Source organism: Schistocerca piceifrons, chromosome 1, assembly GCF_021461385.2.
Source record: "Schistocerca piceifrons isolate TAMUIC-IGC-003096 chromosome 1, iqSchPice1.1, whole genome shotgun sequence".
NCBI lineage: Eukaryota > Metazoa > Arthropoda > Insecta > Orthoptera > Acrididae > Schistocerca > Schistocerca piceifrons.
The window spans coordinates 746,475,966-746,494,537 of NC_060138.1; the positions used below are offsets into that span (position 1 = coordinate 746,475,966).

Consider the following 18,572-nt stretch of genomic DNA (forward strand, 5'->3'; position numbering starts at 1 on the left):
TGTGTGCGTGTGTGTGTGTGCGTGCGTGCGTGCATGCGCGTGCGTGCACGCGCGCATACCTGTCCCTTTTTCCCCTTAAGGTAAGTCATTCCGCTCCCGGGATTGGAATGAGTCCTTACCCTCTCCCTTAAAACCCACATCCTTTCGTCTTTCCATCTCCTTCCCTCTTTCCTGATGAAGCATCCGTGGGTTGCGAAAGCTTGAAATTTGTGTGTGTGTTTTTTATTGTGTCTATCTACCAGCGCTTTCTCGTTTGGTAAGTCACAGCATCTTTTTTAGTATATTTTTCCCATGTCGAATGTTTCTTTCTATTATATTCAATATATAATGTTTGGAAGACAGCACAGTTAAATTTGAAAACAAACTGAAAAAGTTTCTCTTTGTCAACTCCTTCTATTCCATAGCAGAATTTGTAATTTTGTAATGTGTGTATTTACATATGAATGTGTGATGTGAATGCAAAATAACTCATTTCACATCATTATGATTAAGCACACAAATGATCCACCAAACATGAAACTAACTGACACAATAACATATATGGGTTAACAAGTATTTAACATATTGCCAGCACAGGCAGATGGCATGTCTCTGGGTGGTTCACGTACACCATATGAAAATGACTCGGAAAAAAATCATTTTATGCAATAGAATAATTCAAAATGTGCCCTAAAGAGGATCTTAAATATTAATGATGTTTCATGTATACATATTTGTGTGTGTGTAATGAATATATCTTGTGCTGTATGACAGACACTGACAGTTCTGTGTGGAAATCTGGAATAAATCATACTGGTCACAAGCTACTGACTCATACTGGTTACAAGTTACTGACATGAGGTGTAACTCATATTATGTAGTGAGATTAGAGCACATGTCTTGTGTAGTGATGGCATCATAAAACACTTTTGCATAAGCAGCTACACATAAATGTAAAGATTTGCTGTGAGAACAAGTTAGGATCACTGTGGACATGATGTAATTTGCACTAGCTATAGTGTACCAAAGAGCCCTACTATTGTACCTTATCTACATGCCGTATAAGGTATATTATGCAATATTTTCACACAGTGTGAATTGTCAGTGTCACCAGGAGCTCATTATGTGAACAAACCTGCTGCAAGCCAACCTACAACCGTACTGTGACCATTTTAATTATAAATTTGTGTTGTAATAAAGTTGTTGGGGGTCTAACATTTTAACATTCAGTCTAATACATTCTTTTTTTTTTTTCCTCTTATGGATCTCCAAGAGGTGCTGAAGGAAGACAGGTCTGTCAATAAGTACGATTTTTCATAGCATGTTGTTCTTAGCAGTTTGTGCATGAGTAAATTTGTTCCTACTTTTGCTGTTTGTGGCTGCTTAAAGATTATTGTTTCAGGAAAAATGGACTTTGAGATTGTTTAAACTAAAGAATGAGGCAAGTTAGTATTGTTTAGAATAAATAGTGGATGTGAACCATAATTAAGTTGAATGATTATCTATTACTGTTAGTATGATTAATATTACAGTAGCATTATGTTTTATTTTTTTGAGTGACTGGTGATTATTTATTATTGCTGGTGTGTTTAATATCAGTAGTGTGGTTCATTATTGTTCTCACATCTCTACATGTTGTGGGTTATTAGTGCTGTGCTCATATTTAATAGATGTCAAAAATAAACTTATGACATACACATGTATAGTGTTGAAGTATTGTGTTGTTATCTTACTACATCTACATACATACTCCGCAATCCACCATATGGTGCGTGGCGGAGGGTACCTCGTACCACAACTAGCATCTTCTCTCCCTGTTCCACTCCCAAACAAAATGAGGGAAAAATGACTGCTTATATGCCTCTGTACGAGCCCTAATCTCTCTTATCTTATCTTTGTGGTCTTTCCACGAAATGTAAGTTGGCGGCAGTAAAATTCTACTGCAGTCAGTCTCAAATGCTGGTTCTCTAAATTTCCTCAGTAGCGATTCATGAAAAGAATGCCTCCTTTTCTCCAGAGACTCCCACCTGAGTTCCTGAAGCATTCCCATAACACTCACGTGATGATCAAACTTACCAGTAACAAATCTAGCAGCCTGCCTCTGAATTGCTTCTATGTCCTCCCTCAATCCGACCTGATAGGGATCCCAAACACTCGAGCAGTACTCAAGAATAGGTCGCACCAGCATTCCATAAGTGCTCTCCTTTACAGATGAACCACATCTTCCCAAAATTCTACCAATGAACCGAAGACGACCATCCGCCTTCCCCACAACTGCCATTATGTGCTTATCCCACTTCATATCGCTCTGCAATGTTATGTCCAAATATTTAATCGACGTGACTGTGTCACTAATGGAGTATTCAAAGATTACGGGATTCTTTTTCCTATTCATCTGCATTAGTTTACATTTATCTATATTTAGAGTTAGCTGCCATTCTTTACCCCAATCACAAATCCTGTCCAAGCCATCTTGTATCCTCCTAAAGTCATTCAATGGCGACACCTTCCCGTACACCACAGAATCATCAGTAAACAGCCACACATTGCTATCCACCCTATCCAAAAGATCATTTATGTAGATAGAAAACAACAGAGGACCTACCACACTTCCCTGGGGCACTCCAGATGATACCCTCAACTACGATGAACACTCACTCCTACTTTATAGGAGCAGTCGGACAAAACATGGGGGAAAGATATAAGATTAAAGTGTTGTATTATTATTACTCTTTAAGCATTTCTTCAGTCCTGAAAGCAAATAGAACTGTATATGGACTGGCCGTAACTGTAATTAAATGAGCCAATACTTCACTACGGAAATAACAGAAAATAGTTTTAATACTGTTGACTGTGCACTGTCTGCTGTTATGAAAAATGATGTTGATGCCCTTCTTTAGAAAGATGTTTGTTGGCTCTGCTGACCTGCTGCAAGTATTCCAGTGAATTCCTTAACACCTATGTTCATAAGAAAGCAATGGTGCATTTATGAAAAGGCATGTCGTTTGACTCTTCTTATCATTTTTGAACTTGTATGGTCATCTGCTTGTTGTCTTTTGAGACAATAGTAATCGTAAGTATTTTCAATGCCTTTGAGGATAATAACAAGATACTATCATCCATCAATTCGTAGCTATTATGTGCAGACTTACAGCTGACTTTACCAGATATCCAGCTGTATCACACTACTCCATCAGTCCACCAGAAATTAAATACTTTGTTCTTGCAAATGCCTTGAAGCAAGAGCAATAATGAAATTATAACAGCAAGATTCTGGTGATGAAAGCATTTAGACACTAAACATAATAGACAACTTCATATTTAAAATATATATTTTAGTGTAGGGATAGTTCCAGCCATAAGAAACTGAAGATGAACCTCTTCACTTTTCTTTCCTGGGAGTTTTCATAGTGCATTATTGTCATTTGTAAGAAAACTGTGTTCTATTATTATAACAGCTGGAATTTTTCGTTGATGTTGGAAGAATATTAAACTAGTTTGAACACCAAAATGCATTTAATCTTCCAACAATTTTGTAGATATATTTAATATCGTTGGCTGATTTACATCTGGGTGACACAGAATAACGGGAATATTTGAAATGAGTAGTGGCAGCTATGGGCAGGTTGCAGCACTGCAGTTTCATGACAGTTAGTGAGTAAACTGTCCACAATTTCAGTAATCATGGATCTGTGTAACAGACAACAGCATGCATTAGCCACAAAAACATTTTATAAAAACAATGATAGTTTGGTAGCGGCACAGAGGGAGTTTCGATGTTTTAATTTAGGACATCATGATGCCATTCTGTTGAAACAGATGATAAAATGTTGGATTAAAAAAACTTTCAAGAGACTGGATCTACCCTTAAGAAGAAATGAACAGGACGAGCAAGAAATGTGCGTTGTCCAGCGGACATTGATGTTGTATGTGGGTCAGTCTTATGGAACACATGGCATTCAATTCGTAAGCAAGCAGCAGTGGTTGGAATGTCCCGGGAGAGTGTTTGCAGAATTCTTCATCTTGATTTAAAATTTCATCCATACAAACTACAGATGGTGCAGCAATTGAAGGTCAACAATTACCGGTTATGATTAGGATTCTGTCAACAAATGATAACAAAAATGAACAATGACGATGAATTTCTAAACAAGTTATGGATGTCAGATAAAGCACATTTTCATCTCACGGGTTATGTTAATAAACAGAACTACCATTACTGGTCAAACATAAATCATAACAAAGTTCATGAGCGCCCTTTACATGATAGTAAAGTGACAGTATGGTGTGGCGCTTCACCACATGGGATTATTAGACTGTATTTTTTCACAAGTGAACAGGGAAACACAATAACTGTCAATGCTGATCTTTACGTGGAGATGTTACAAACTTTAATTACACCTGTACGGAACAACTTTCCGAATGTTCAAGAAGCCTGATTTCAACAGGACGGAGCGACATCACACACTGCACGGCAGTCAATGACATACGCATGAGAATTGTTTGGCAACAATGTGACCTCATGATTCAGTAACATTCCCTGGTCCCCTAGATCGCCATATTTATCCTTTTGTGATTTTTTCTTGTGGGGCCACCTCAAGAGCAAAGTATATACAACTCAACCAAGAACCCTGGATGAGTTAGAACAGAGAATTTGGGACGTAATTCATAGTATCCCAGCTGAGATGTTGCAGCAGTCAATGAGAAATTTTGACAGCAGATTTTACAAATGTATTCATACAGGAGAACGCGATCTAAAGGACATAATTTTTTTTAAAATGATAAATGCCATCAAAGTTTCGTAAATGGAAAAGTTGTAGGTTTCAGTTACTATGAATGCAATTTCTTTACTTCACCACTTCTATTTTTCTATGTCACCCTGTATAATTTCCTCCAAAACCTAGTGACCAATGCAAGACAAGCATTGGAGTATGTTGCATATTGACTTGACAATGCCTGATCATGGTTTTCTAGTTCCATGCCAGTACTAGTCAATATAAAATTGTTGTCTGTGAACTGGACCCAAGTGCCCAAGTTAATGAGACAGGAACTGCAATTGAGGTTAGCAAAGCAAAATCTGAAATGCTTTACTCCATTTTCAAATGTTCCTTTACAAAGGAAAGCACAGGAGTATTGCCCCAATTTAATCCTTGTACCAATGAAAGGATGAATGAAATGAGTATTAGTGTTAGTGGTGTTGAGAACCAGCTGAAATCATTAAAATTTAACAAAGCTCCAAGGCTCGATGGATTCCTTATCAGATTCTATACTGGCTTTGCAGCTGAGTTAGCCCCTTTTCTAACTATATTCTACCACAGATATCTCAAACAAAAAGCCATGCCCAGTTCTCAGAAAAAACCACTGGTCACACCCATCTACAAGAAGGATAGTACAAGTGATTACGAAACTACCATCCAAAATCCTTGACTTTGATTTGTTTTACAATCTTGAGCTCAAACATAATGAGGTATCTTGAACAGAATGACCTCCTCAGTGCCAACCATCATGGATTCCAAAAATATCAATCATGTGAAACTCAACTTGAACTTTTCTCACATGAGATATTAAAAGCTTTGGATCAAGGCAATCAGGTAGATGCAGTATTTCTTGATTTCTGAGAACCATTTGATTCAGTACCACACCTACACATCAAAAGTATGATCATATGTGGAATCTAGTGAAATTTTTGATTGGATTCAGGACTGCTTATTAGGGAGGAAGCAGCATGTTATCTTGGATGGAGAGTCATTATCAGCTGTAGAAATAACTTCAGGCGTGCCCCAGGGAAGCATGTTGAGACCCTTGCTGTTCGTGTTATATGTGACAACCTTGCAGACAATGTTAATAAAAACCTCAGACTTTTTACAGATGATGCAATTATCTATAATGAAGTACTGTCAGAAAGAAGCTGCATAAATATTCAGTCAGATCTCGATAAGATTTCAAAGTGGTGCAAAGATTGGCAGCTTGCTGTAAATGTTCAGGAATGTAAAATTGTGTACTTCACAAAATGAAAGAAAAAAAAGACCCATGGTATCCTATGCCTATAACATCAGTGAGTCACTGTTTAAATCAGCCGACTCATATAAATATCTGCGTGTAACACTTTGTAGGGATATGAATTGGAATGATCACATAGACTCAGTTGTGGGTACAGCAGGTGGTAGACTTTTCAGGAAGTGCAATTGGTCTACAAAGGAGATTGCTTACAAATCTCTTGTGTGACTGGTTCTAGAATATTGTTCAAGTGTGTGGGACCTGTACCAAATATGACTAAAAGGGAATACTGAACGTATACAGAGAAGGGCAGTTCGGATAGTCACAGGTTTGTTTGATCCATGGTAGAGCATCAGAGAGATACTGAAGAATTTGGACTGGCAGAGTCTTGAAGATAGATGTAAACTATCCTGATAAAGTCTATCAACAATGTTTCAAGAACCAGCTTTAACTGTTGATTCTGGGAATGTACTACACTCCCCTACCTATTGCTCACATAGGGATCGTGAGGATAAGATTAGAATAACTGCTACATGTACCGAGGCTTTCAAACAATCAGTTTTCTTGTGCACCACATGTGATTGAAACAGGAAGAAACCCAAATAACTGGTACAGGGGGACGGAGCCTCAGCCATGTACCTCACTGTGGTTTGTAGAATATAGGTGTAGATGTAGAACTGTTTCTACAGTTTATATACATTAGTACTTGATCCTGTCAGTCATATGTTTTGTAAATCTGCTTATGTATTACAATAAGAATCGATTTACTTGAAGCAGTTGGTGTGAATTGATAAAAGTCACATGTACTGAATATTAAATGATTGTGACTGGGAATATTCTTTTTCCAGCACATTGCAAACATCATTACAGAGCAGATTTATCAATCTTTGATATTAAATGCATTTTGGGGGTGAATTTTGCTGATGATTGTGTTACAGTATTGTCCACAAATAGAAGTAAATATCATCTTTTAGAGTGTATCATTCTTTTTGAGTCATAGATAGCACAGTATTGTTAAATTTGTAACAGATATTAGCAAAACAGAATCAGTATTGCTATTTGCTCATTGGGCCTTTTCATTAAAGATTGGATCAAAAATTACTTTTAAGAGATTCCTCAGATTGGCATCATTATGTAGCCAGGTTTTTTTGTGCCTCTTTTATTAGTCGATAGCTTCTTATAGAACTAATAATGTTCAACACATATATGACTGCACTGCAGGGAATATTGCAGTATTTCTTGGAAGATGTTCTTATGAACATTTGACTGCTAGAACATTTTCAACATGATACAGACATTTTTTATTGCATGTACAGTCCAAAATAATCAGGAGCAAAGTTGCAAAGGAAATATGTTGACATGAATCAAATGTTCAGTCTCCAGATGATGTGGTTTGACACAACATAATCACTAGAATAGGAATGTATGGAGAAACTATGAGAGCTTGATGAAGTCAAAGTAAGATCTGCTTTAAACAAATAACTATAATGCTAGAAGTTATTCAGCAAGCACTTGTGAAGTTCTTTTGAGTACATGTATTAGATTATGACTTTCAGCTATAATCTTTGGAAATATTATGGTTGTCTGCACCCTCCAATGAGATCATTAATATACTATGAAACAATGCAGTAAGCAGCTGGAACAAGAAACAAAATTAAAGCAGTCCTAAAGTCTCACAAGTAGTGTCACAGGATACATGTGCACTTGGAATATTTAAACATCTGAGAAATGCAAAGAAACAAAAATATTTTTAAGAGAGAAAAAATATGTGTGATTTGTCAAAGAAATTTCCTCAAAATAGATGTGGCAGACAAAAGAGAAAAGTGAAGCTAATTATAAATGACAGAATGCACCAGAGACAAAAAGATATCCAATTGGTAAAGCAATTTACCAAGTCCCAGGTTTTTATGCTACAACTTATATTCTGCTACAAATTATTGTATTTTTTTAGAGCAAAATACTGATCATTGGTGATGCATGAAGTGTTATGCGGTGCATGGATGTTTCCTCCTATTTACAGCATGTAGCCAATCATGGTACTGTAACGCCACCCAAATGTGAAGAAATGGAATAGTGCAAGTGTGTCATAGGATGAACTGCAGGATATTTCAAAGGTGAAATGCACATGACATTGAACAGGGCAGTTCAGTAATTTTCTTATTCACAGTGCAGTGGTTCTTGCTTTATGGATATGGACAAGACCATTATATTGCTGATAAAAAAAAAAGGTTGTAAAGCATGCTATTGTGTAATATGTTTTCATTAACACCTGTACTTATTTAACCACTCATCAAAGCTACTGGTGTATTCTGTACAAGAAGAATAGATTCACACCATTAGCTACTGCCGCCTTGTTGCACTGCCAACATACACTCCCAGGTAAAAACAGTAACAACCGTATGAGTCCGTTCAAAAAATTCCAGAACTTTGTCCACAAAATTTTTCTGTGCTTACCTTTAACTTACTGTGCATGGTCTCCTTCAAAATACTCTCCTCCACAATTGATACACTTCTCCCAATGCCGTTTCCACTTGCAAAACCAGTCTTGGTACACCTCTTGTTGGATCGTGTGAGGTGCCACCTGCAAATTTTCTTCTATCTTACCTGTCATTGTAAATCTTCATCCTTTCAACGGGGTTTTCAATTGTGGAAATTAAGAAAAAGTCCACAGGGGCCAATTTTGGAGGATATGGACTATGAGGCAGCACAGTGATTACGTTTCTGTGCATTAGTCATGCACCAACAAAGATGAATGTGCAGGTGCGTTATTGTGATGCAGTAACCATGAACTGTCTCATCTCATTTCAGGCCATTCTCACATTTTCTCACAGTCGTTGTAACACATCCCGATAGTATCATTGATTAACAGTTTGTCCATGTGGCATGAAGTCATGATGAACTAATCCTTCAAAGTCAAACAAAACTATCAGCATGGCTTTGACATTTGACCTGACCTGATGAGCTTATTTTGGTCTTGGAGAACCTTTCCCGAACCATTGTGGAGATTTAACCTTGGTCTCAATGTCATAACTGTTGACCCATGTGCCATCACCAGTTATGATTCTCTTAAGGAACATCGTCCCATTTGCACGATCCAAAAACTCTTCACAGATTGCAAGGTGAAGATCTTTCTGGTCTTGACTCATGAGCTGTGGGGTGAACTTGGGTGGCAACACAATACATTCCAGCTTGCTGTGTCAGGAATTCATGACATGATCCAACTGTAATGCTACATTTTTCTGCAACCCCTTGGACACCCAGTCTTCGATTGGCATGCACAATTTTGTTGACGTTTCTGACATGAGCATGATTGGTAGACATTGAAGGGCGTCCTGAATGAGGGTCATTTTTAACATCCATCTGGCCATATTTAAACTGTGTGAACCATTCAAAACAGCGAGTATGGCTTAAGCACTCATCACTGTAGGCTTCCTGCATTATTTGGTGTGTCTCTGTAAAGGTTTTCTTGAGTTTCGTGCAAAATTTAATGCAGACTTGTTGCTCCTGTAACTTGGTCATCTCGAAATTTGCAAACTGTGTGACACAATGTTCTACTCATTACAGCACTGAACAATAACTGATAGACATTAAACACAGAAGTGTGCAGAGATGCCAACCGCATTTTGCTCCAATATACCATTGGTGCGAAATTACAAGTATTCCGGAATTTTTTGAACAGACCTCGCACACCACATTCAAACTTGTCCATCTGAATGTCACATTACAATAATGGAATTCTAGGCTGGAACAGTAGGTAAAATAGAGGAAAGGCAATCACTCACCTTTAGCAGACTGATATGTGGCCTACATAACAGTACACTATTAACTAGCTTTTGAGATCTGACTTTCCTTCTGGATGAAAGTACACTCATTCACGTACATAACTACAGACACCCAAATGCACACTACTGTCACTGCAGCAACACTGTTTTTTATTGCTGCTGTGGTGGTGTGCGTTTGGATGATTGTCGGCGTTCAGGTGTCTGCGTGGTTGTGTGTGTGAAAGTGTTTACTTTACGCCAGAAGAAAAGCCAGAGGTCAAAAGCTAGTTAATACTATGTTCTGTTATGTTTGTCTGTGTGCCACATATCAGTCTGCTGAAGGTAAGTGAATGTCACATTATATACTAAGACTCATCACTGCAATAAAAATCCTACTCTGGTGCCATAGATTGCTGATGGCATTATTTACACCATTCAAAGTAAATCTGCACATTCAGTCCAGTGAAAAAGTGGTTTATGGGCAGCAGCCTAACCATGAAAATCTAATTTTATCACGGTTTCATGGACTGTTCTCTTCTGACTTCTGTACTTGAGCTTCTGTGAAGTCCACTGGTAGCTGATAAAGATGTCTGCCAATTTGTTTGTGAATTGTGTTTCAGAGTGATCAATATCAGTTAATTTTTCTGGTCTAACATGAAATGATTGGGTTTAGTATTTGCATGAGTTTTCCACTTCACAATAATATTCATAATAATGCACCTTGGTGGAGGTAACTCTGAGCATTCTTTCAGAAAGAGTTCACGATCTCATTTTCCTTCTTTGATTTTTTCTGTCAGAAAATGCATTATGGCATTATGTGATGTCACATGAATGGTCTTCAGTGGCATATATGTAGCATTCAGACACCATAGGTTGTTTCCCCCCACCTGTTGATTACATGTGGTACAAGTAGTCTACCAGTAATATAGAACATGTCAATTGAAATAATACAGTGAATTGCTAAGAAGATGAATTATTACTTTTAAATAACTCATTGTGCTCTATAATGCTGGTGGTGGTTGCATGATGATAGGACATACACAAATTTTGTAATGTATTATGAGAAAATATATGGGTTCTTTTGCATTCCCTTCAGTTACAGATCATTAATGTCTCTAAATTGTATAATTAAATAATTGACAAGAAATTTCCTTAGAAAAATAGCAATTATTCCACCATAATGAAACACTGATATGTTGTTAGTTTAATAAAGTTTTTTGTATCATTGGTTACCCTCAACAAATTGCAACATTTTTCAGGTTGACCGTCGCCGAATGCCACCACCAAAGGCAGCACCACTGAAGAAACGTCGCTCTCGACACGGTGCTGCTGACTTTACTGGTAGCTACAGCACACCAAGTACACCTCCAAGTCAGTCTCGCACTGCAAACAGTGAGCCAGGGCAGGATTCAGACTCTGACACGGCATGTGGCTTTGGCAATAATTGGCAAGGCACTGTTTGATGAATGTGTTGTGAATTTCATCCATGAGAGATTGACTAGTGTTGGCTTGCTTGTTTTTGTGCCGCTCCAGTCCCAAAGTATTTTTAAAACATTTTAGTATTGTGGAACCAGTTTCTATAATATTGATGTAGTGGTGTTCAGTTTGATGTATTGCTTTCTTTCCTTTAAGTTTTTTTATATTTATTATAAAATTATGAGTATTATTTTTGTATTTTTACAGATATGTTGTATGTTTGATAAAAGCTGTTATCAACCTACAGTATTTTTACTTTTGTACAATAGTTTCTGTGTTATCAGTTTTGCTTCATCTCTTTGTAAAATTGTCCTGAATTTTGTCCTAAATTCAGCATTAAAGTCAATTTAATGTCAATGTAAATCATTTTACTGCAGTGCTATAATTTAGTCTTAGAAGTAATTGTCTCGATAAGTTGTTTTCTTTGTGATATATTGTCCTGAAGTAAACTTTTTCTCGTCAGCGTTCAGTTCTAGTTTTTAGAAACATGTAGGAAAGATAGAAAAGGAAATAAACTGTTCAGTTCTTTTCGCGTACATGGTAATTAATAGTTAGAATTTATTTTTATGTGAGAAATGTTGTACATTACTCAATGATTTAGTTGATGGCAGTAAACACATGTGAATCTCAATAATTGTACTGTGTAGAGTATGACTGATGGTTTACTGTAGAAATTAATGTAACATTGTGAATTAAATAAAATAAGTTTTTTTAACAACTTACAGTTCAAAATTTTATTTTAATATACATATGTACTGAAATTTCAGTTAAATGACTAAAATGTTGTAATTTAATATTGCCTGAATCCATACTTTCCAACACACCTTGCGAATACTGAGAAGTCAAATAAAATGTGATAATCACATCACTGACTGTGTGCTGTAACCTAAAAAATAATAGGCCTAAGCCAATTATGGACTGCTCTCACTTGGGCAGACTATGTGCACTCACTCATGTAAAATGTGTACAGATGTCTATACATCATAAGTGCTGCAGATTTTTGGTTTCCCATACATGAGTACATGAATAGGTACCATGTTAAAAAGCCAGAGTGCAGATTAGAGGTATGTTAAGGGCATTTAATATCACTTTTCTGACCAAAAGAAAGTGTCAGGTTACATTGACTGCAGCTTCTTATTACTCAACCTTCACCACATTTTATCCCGTTGAAGCATGGTCCTTTGCTTAAAGTCTGAGGACACTGCTTAGAGGTAGATGGTAAACAGTGTACCTGTAAGTGTTGTGGGTACCTGCTTGGCTACTGTATCTGCTAAATTCCTTTCCCCCGATTTCTACATGCCCTGGTATCTACCACAGAATGATAAGAAAAGAGAATCTCAACTCCCATGTTAAAAAGAGGGAAATACAGACACATAACAGTGCCTCTAGTGGTATGGAGTTGATCTGAAGAAGGATAAACATTGTGGGTGGCATCCCTCCTAGCTTATGTACATTGTAGGGTGTCTTTTTTTTTAATTTTTTTTTTTTCCTTGTAATTTTCTTATCTTAGTTTTCTGGGCATGCTATATAATTATTTTGACTAGCATCATCATAAAATAATTTAAACACAGCTATAGCACATTGCAATACAAACCTATTATTCAGGAATATTTTTAGCTGCAACAATTTTATTTAACTTCAGTTATTTATACTACAAGCTTGTTTCAAGTGTTGTGTCTAGTTCTTGTGATGCACAAAACATCCTGGAACTTTTATATGTTTATAGAAACCAGTATAAGTGTGTCAGTTTACAAGTCTGTTTTTGACATTTGCATCTGACAGTCACTGCTCCTATGGTGTTTTCTTGAGCAGCGACTGTCAGACGCAAATGTCAAAAATAGACTCACAAGCTGACACACACACATATTGATTTCTATCAATACATGAAAGCTCCAGGACATTTTGTGTCTCATAAGAACTAGACGCAACACTTGATATTGACAGTAAGTCGAAACAAGCTCAGAGTGAAAATAATGTCACAAGCTAAATAAAAATTGTAGCAGCTAAATTGGACTACAAACATTCCTGAATAATGTCATACTTTACATCGTACCGGCCATGGGGCCAATGGAGGAAAAAAAAATTATTATTAAGAGAATAATCAGCAGTTAAAGAGGTTCAATTAAGAAATCTTTATGACATTGTTAATTAATGAAGAATTCTAAAATTTCTTACAACTATGTTTCTGAACTGTAATTTCTGAGTAATTGCCCAGCAGACTTGCACTACTGACTATTAATTTCTTAAAAAATGTTCCTGCACCTTTTGATTGTAAATGCTTCAACACAAAAAAGAAGATGTCAGTATTAAGTACTAAAATTAGGAAAGGCAGATAAAAACAGCAAAATGAAAAAAAAACTTATTTTTTATTTCTCAAGCACACAATGAAAATTTTCTTTTAACTTTTATACAGCTTTAAATCTTTCACTAATTTTGTTTTTAATAACATTAAGTCTTTTATTTCTGATGGTGTGTTTCCAATCTCTCACATACTTGTGAATCAAAAGAGGTAAACATTTTCTTAAAATATACTGTTCAGAAAAATGGGCTTTGCAAAATGTTATTTCCACTGGAAACTTAAACAGTGAATAGAATGTATTCTCCAATTTTTGCTGATGTCCACATTCATCTAAAAATGCATACAGCTGACTATGAACATTAGCTATAAAGGACATTAAGCTTTCATTATCATACAATAATTGTGGGTTTAAAGCATCATATTCCTTGAAATTTGTAAATAAATGATGCTCTGTGGGTGTTGATGGGAACAGAGTTGTTTTACAGTCACTACAGCTGATTTCAGGTGTTACATCCATGTTCCATAGAATGTAACCAGCTACATGTGCTAGTGCTTGTCTATCATTCATTACATCAGCCCTTTCACCACCAACACTGCCAGCAGCAGCAACTTCTTCATTATCAGCAAGGACACTGTATAAAGTACTTCGATCAACAATGGAATGGTCTGTTGTGGAGTCAAGAAAGCTGTCATCACCTGTTCCCAAAAATTGCCTTAAATTGCTTAATGGCATGCATCTGCCATCCTCACTATTACCTAGTGAATTTATAGGTATGGACATGTTATTGACTACAACTGTTTTCAGTGCTGCTTTGAACTGAAAGCAAGTTGGGTTGGTGTTTGCAACACCTTGCTGCCTCACACAACAAAATACATTCTCCAGTGGGTCTTGATTGAAAGCTCTTGTGCTTAATTTTTTAATCTGTTCCAAAGGAACATCAGGGATCTTATTGTAGTCTGCCACCCACTTATGAAACTGAACATTTTTGTCTTATCTCCCCCTGTGTCTTGCTCCAACACTTTCCAATTTTCCATTTACTTTAACAAACTGTACCACATTTCAATATGTGGGGACTCTCCAGAGGGGGGCACACTTGTAAGATTTGGTTTGCTTGTACATTTGACCTCCCTAAATCTTGAAACCATGAAAATTCTTGTTTGCTTGCATTATAATACAATCCTCTCCAAATACGTTTCATCAAACAACAAAGCACAATATTTATCAATGTTGTTCATTGCCTCAACTTCTGCTTTTATTACGTTCATCACAGAAGTATTCAATCTTGGTTCAAAAGGTATAGAAGACAACAGAAATTTCAGATGCCTCACAGAAGAAAGATAAAAATGAATGCAAATATTTGTGTAGGTGGGGTCTTCGTTTGTATAAGGATAAAGCAAATACTTTGTCCTCAGATGTCCATCGCCTTGTATTTCCTGATTGATGAGGATTTCTTAATTGGCTGTTTATGAAATCTTTGGCAACTGAATTTAAATTAGTTTCTATGAAAGAGAAAGTATTGCTGTCCTATGAATCTTTGAGTGTTTTTAGTTCTGATTTTTCATGATGTAGCTTTGCTTTCAGTTTTGGCGGCCTTGTTAGAGTATTCCTATGAACCTTGTACATTTTTTATTTTCTTGGAGTTAAGTCTGCTAAGCCTCATTTTCCCCATTGCAAAATGTTTCAGATAAGAATGTGTACTCACCATCTGCAGATACATTTAAGGGGAGATAAAAAGTTTAAGAGGGGCATGACCCAGAGAATGACTCTGCTCAGCACAGTTACACCAGTTTCACTTCTGTTATTGGCATCTTCTGGTACTGGCATCTGTATTTCATGCTTGTTAGGCCCAATTCACTATTAACACCAGTTTCATGTGATCCACTTCTGGTACTAACAGCTGCATGAGAATTACTTGCCACAGTATGAACACCAGTTTCAGTTCTTGTATTAGCAGCTGTATAATGAACACTTGCCATAGCACCACTAGTGCTTGGTAGGCCTAGTTCACTATTAACAACTCTTTCACCTGATTCACTACTGACATTAGCAATTTCACAAGGAACACCTGCCACATGTTTTGGAAACACTCCCCTGTTTTGCCTATGCCTAGTTTTATCCATAAAATGTTCTTCAAAAAAATGATCTTCAGAAACAAAATATGTAGCAGTTTACAAACACTTTTCCACTGCAGAAGCAACTCTTGATGTTGTTTTGGAAACCTGTAGAAATGCTTGTTGCTAACTTTCTCTGTTGAGCCCATGTCATATCCAGATGAACAGCTGGGGAATTTACAAGAGTATTTCAGTGCAGAGCAAGATGATAGAATATTAACAACCACCATTGGACAGCTCTCACTGGTCAATTCCAGCTTCGTTTGACTCCAGCGTCTGTAGTGGTCTAGAAGGAACTACATGGCTTGTTGCCTCTTCTCCCATATAGCTTTCACCCCAATGGTATCCACTAGAATATTGACTAATATGTATGTATATTGGATGGAATGGACATATTTTTCTGCTGGGTTCATATATTGAACAGCTTGTTGGCCACTGGAGCAGAAGGTGAATTTTGCTATGTGAATACACCTTCTCTGCTCTTCTCCCCTCAGGACTGTACATACATCAATATTATAGAAAGTAAATTCATTTAGTAAACATATCTTGAGTTCATGATCAGAGGGAACTACGAATCAGCCAATGTTTTTCTCTAGCTTTGACCCATAAGAATAAAAAGCATAATATTGTAATGATCATACAAAATTACACTCTGTAAATAAAGTCTGGAATACTGTGTTCCTGTACCCAAGTAAATTTTAGCTGATTCTGAGCCTCATAGTTAATCAGCCTTGCAGCCAGCAAGCTCTTACATAGGGAATTACATTAGGGTGACACCAAGAGCCATTAGGTCACATTTTAGAAGAATCCCAGATGGCTTCATACTGTACAGTTGACTGGGAAAAGTAATTTTCATAACTGGACATTTAATCATGTAGAAAACGAGACTGCAGATCACATGAGAAACAGAAATGGTTGGTGCTCATGACTAGTTGCTGCCAGATGCCCACTGGCACAGACAGTGAGTATTGTGCTGGTCCTGCAAGCACATGTAGTCAGTGGTGTATAACTTCAATCGTCAAACAGGAAGTGGGCATCCGTGCTAGATGCTCATGGCAAGCATCCATGCTAGATGCTCATGGCAAGTGGCCAGCAGGTTGTGATTTTCTGCAGAGACCATGATGGGCAATTGTGAGAAATTTCAACAGAGCAAGGTAGAGTGACTGATTTGGTGCAGGCAAAAGTATTTTTGTATCATACATGCCATATCAGTTACAATATTATGCCAAAAAAGGTGGAAGGAAATAGATAAAAGTGTAATTCAAACAGGTATTAATTTAATCCATTTGCATAATATCATTGTGTAAAATATAGTTAAATTGATGTAATAGTATATTTTCCAACAAGTCATAATTATTCCCTTGCAGCAGCAAGGCCTGTACTGAGTAATAACGAAGTGTCATTCAATCATCTGAAACACTGTCAGATTTTATTTTTTGAGTAGGTGGTTAACGGTACGCAACTGGAATTAATCAAGACTTTTGATTCATTGAGCTTGTGTAATTATTCTGAACTGTACATGAGGCATATGAAAATACATGAAAAATTTCTGATTAAAGACAGTGAAATTCATCATAGATCTTTATTTATTATTATGTATCCACTTTCTGCTCTTTCTCCAAGTGAATGCAATTGAAAGAAACAGTTGTCAACTTCAGAAACTATTACTCATACATGCTACACAGCAGCTGACTCTCTTGCAAAGTGCACCATTCAACAGTTGGGTCACTGAGCACTGCCTGAAATCTGTTTGACTGCAGTGGGCAACAGTGCATTCAACCTATGCAGGTAGAACGTTTGACTGAGCCTTTATTCACTTTTGTCTAACAGAGCATCACTTTTTCGACACCAGGAAAATTGTATAAATAGAAAGACGGGAGGATGCCCCCAGCACCTGCATTTGTGGAGCTGTCCAAGAATATTATCCCTCTAAGTTGTAGATCTTTCCAAGATCAAAGAACGAATTGCTACTTCTAGCAGTATTAATTTTCCAAAGGTGGAGCTTCCTACATTCTAGAACCCAAGAGAGATGACAGCTGACCATACACCCCTGGGTGTTTCCCACACAGCCAGTGAGGGCAACACTATAATAGTTGCTGGTTAGTGTACGGTTCCTCCCAGGAGAAAGAGTACCACTCTCCAGAATTCAGGAAAGTCTACAAATAGCCAGATTCTATCATTTTTGCCAAAATGATGTCTTTCACTTCATTTTCTTAGTGTTACAATATGCAGTAAAATAAACTTTTTAGAGGTTTCCAATTCACTTAAGATTTATTGTTGCAACAGTGCATATGGACTTAATGAAATGATTACATTTACGTATCAATAGCACAAGTGGGTCTGAGGTACCAGATATCAATCCATGCTGAAACACCTATATTACTGCATGGTGTAGTCTCCACAGATTGCAATGTAGGTGCTGACTCTGGCATCCAGTCAATCCAACAGATGGTGAATACTGCCCTGGGATACATTAAGCCATGCCTGCTCGACCTGTCACATAGTTCTGTACGAGTTGTTGATTGATGAGTCGCATGAGTCACTTCTTGTCCCATCATACCCCACACTTGCTTGATTGGAGATAAGTCCAGAGACTGTGCTGGGCAGGGAAGTTGCTGCACGTCTTGCAGAGCATGTTGAGTTCCATGGGCAGTGTGTGGGTGAGCATTATGCTGTTCAAACAACACACCATGTTCCTGTTGCAAGAACAGCAAAAGAACTGGTATAATAACATTCTGCACATACTGAGCACTGGTTAGCGTCCCCTTCAGAAACACCAAAGTCGAGTGAGAGTTGTAGCTTATCTAACCGCAGATCATAAGGCCTGGGTGGAGCCAGTGTGTCTTGGACAAATACATTCTATGAGACAGCGCTCACACGGTCTACATCATATGTGCAAATGACTATCATTTGTGCGTAGGCGGAATCTGCTTTCATCACTGAAGACC

General features: G+C 37.2%; 1 protein-coding gene across 7 annotated transcripts in view; it reads left to right on the forward strand.

Annotated features, from left to right (window-relative positions):
- Positions 1–11,928, forward strand: part of LOC124711768 (ankyrin repeat domain-containing protein SOWAHA) — a 624,792-nt gene extending 612,864 nt beyond the window's left edge. For 2 of the 7 annotated variants that reach the window (XM_047241985.1, XM_047241992.1), the window contains one exon: positions 10,997–11,928. In XM_047241985.1, coding sequence (XP_047097941.1) covers positions 10,997–11,200 — 204 coding nt within the window. In that variant the 3' untranslated portion in view covers positions 11,201–11,928. Of the gene's footprint in view, positions 1–1,243; positions 1,272–10,996 lie in introns of all 7 variants that reach the window. The other 5 variants (XR_007005524.1, XR_007005523.1, XM_047241997.1 and 2 more) reach the window with 5 other exon arrangements.
- The last annotated feature ends 6,644 nt before the right edge of the window (positions 11,929–18,572 follow it).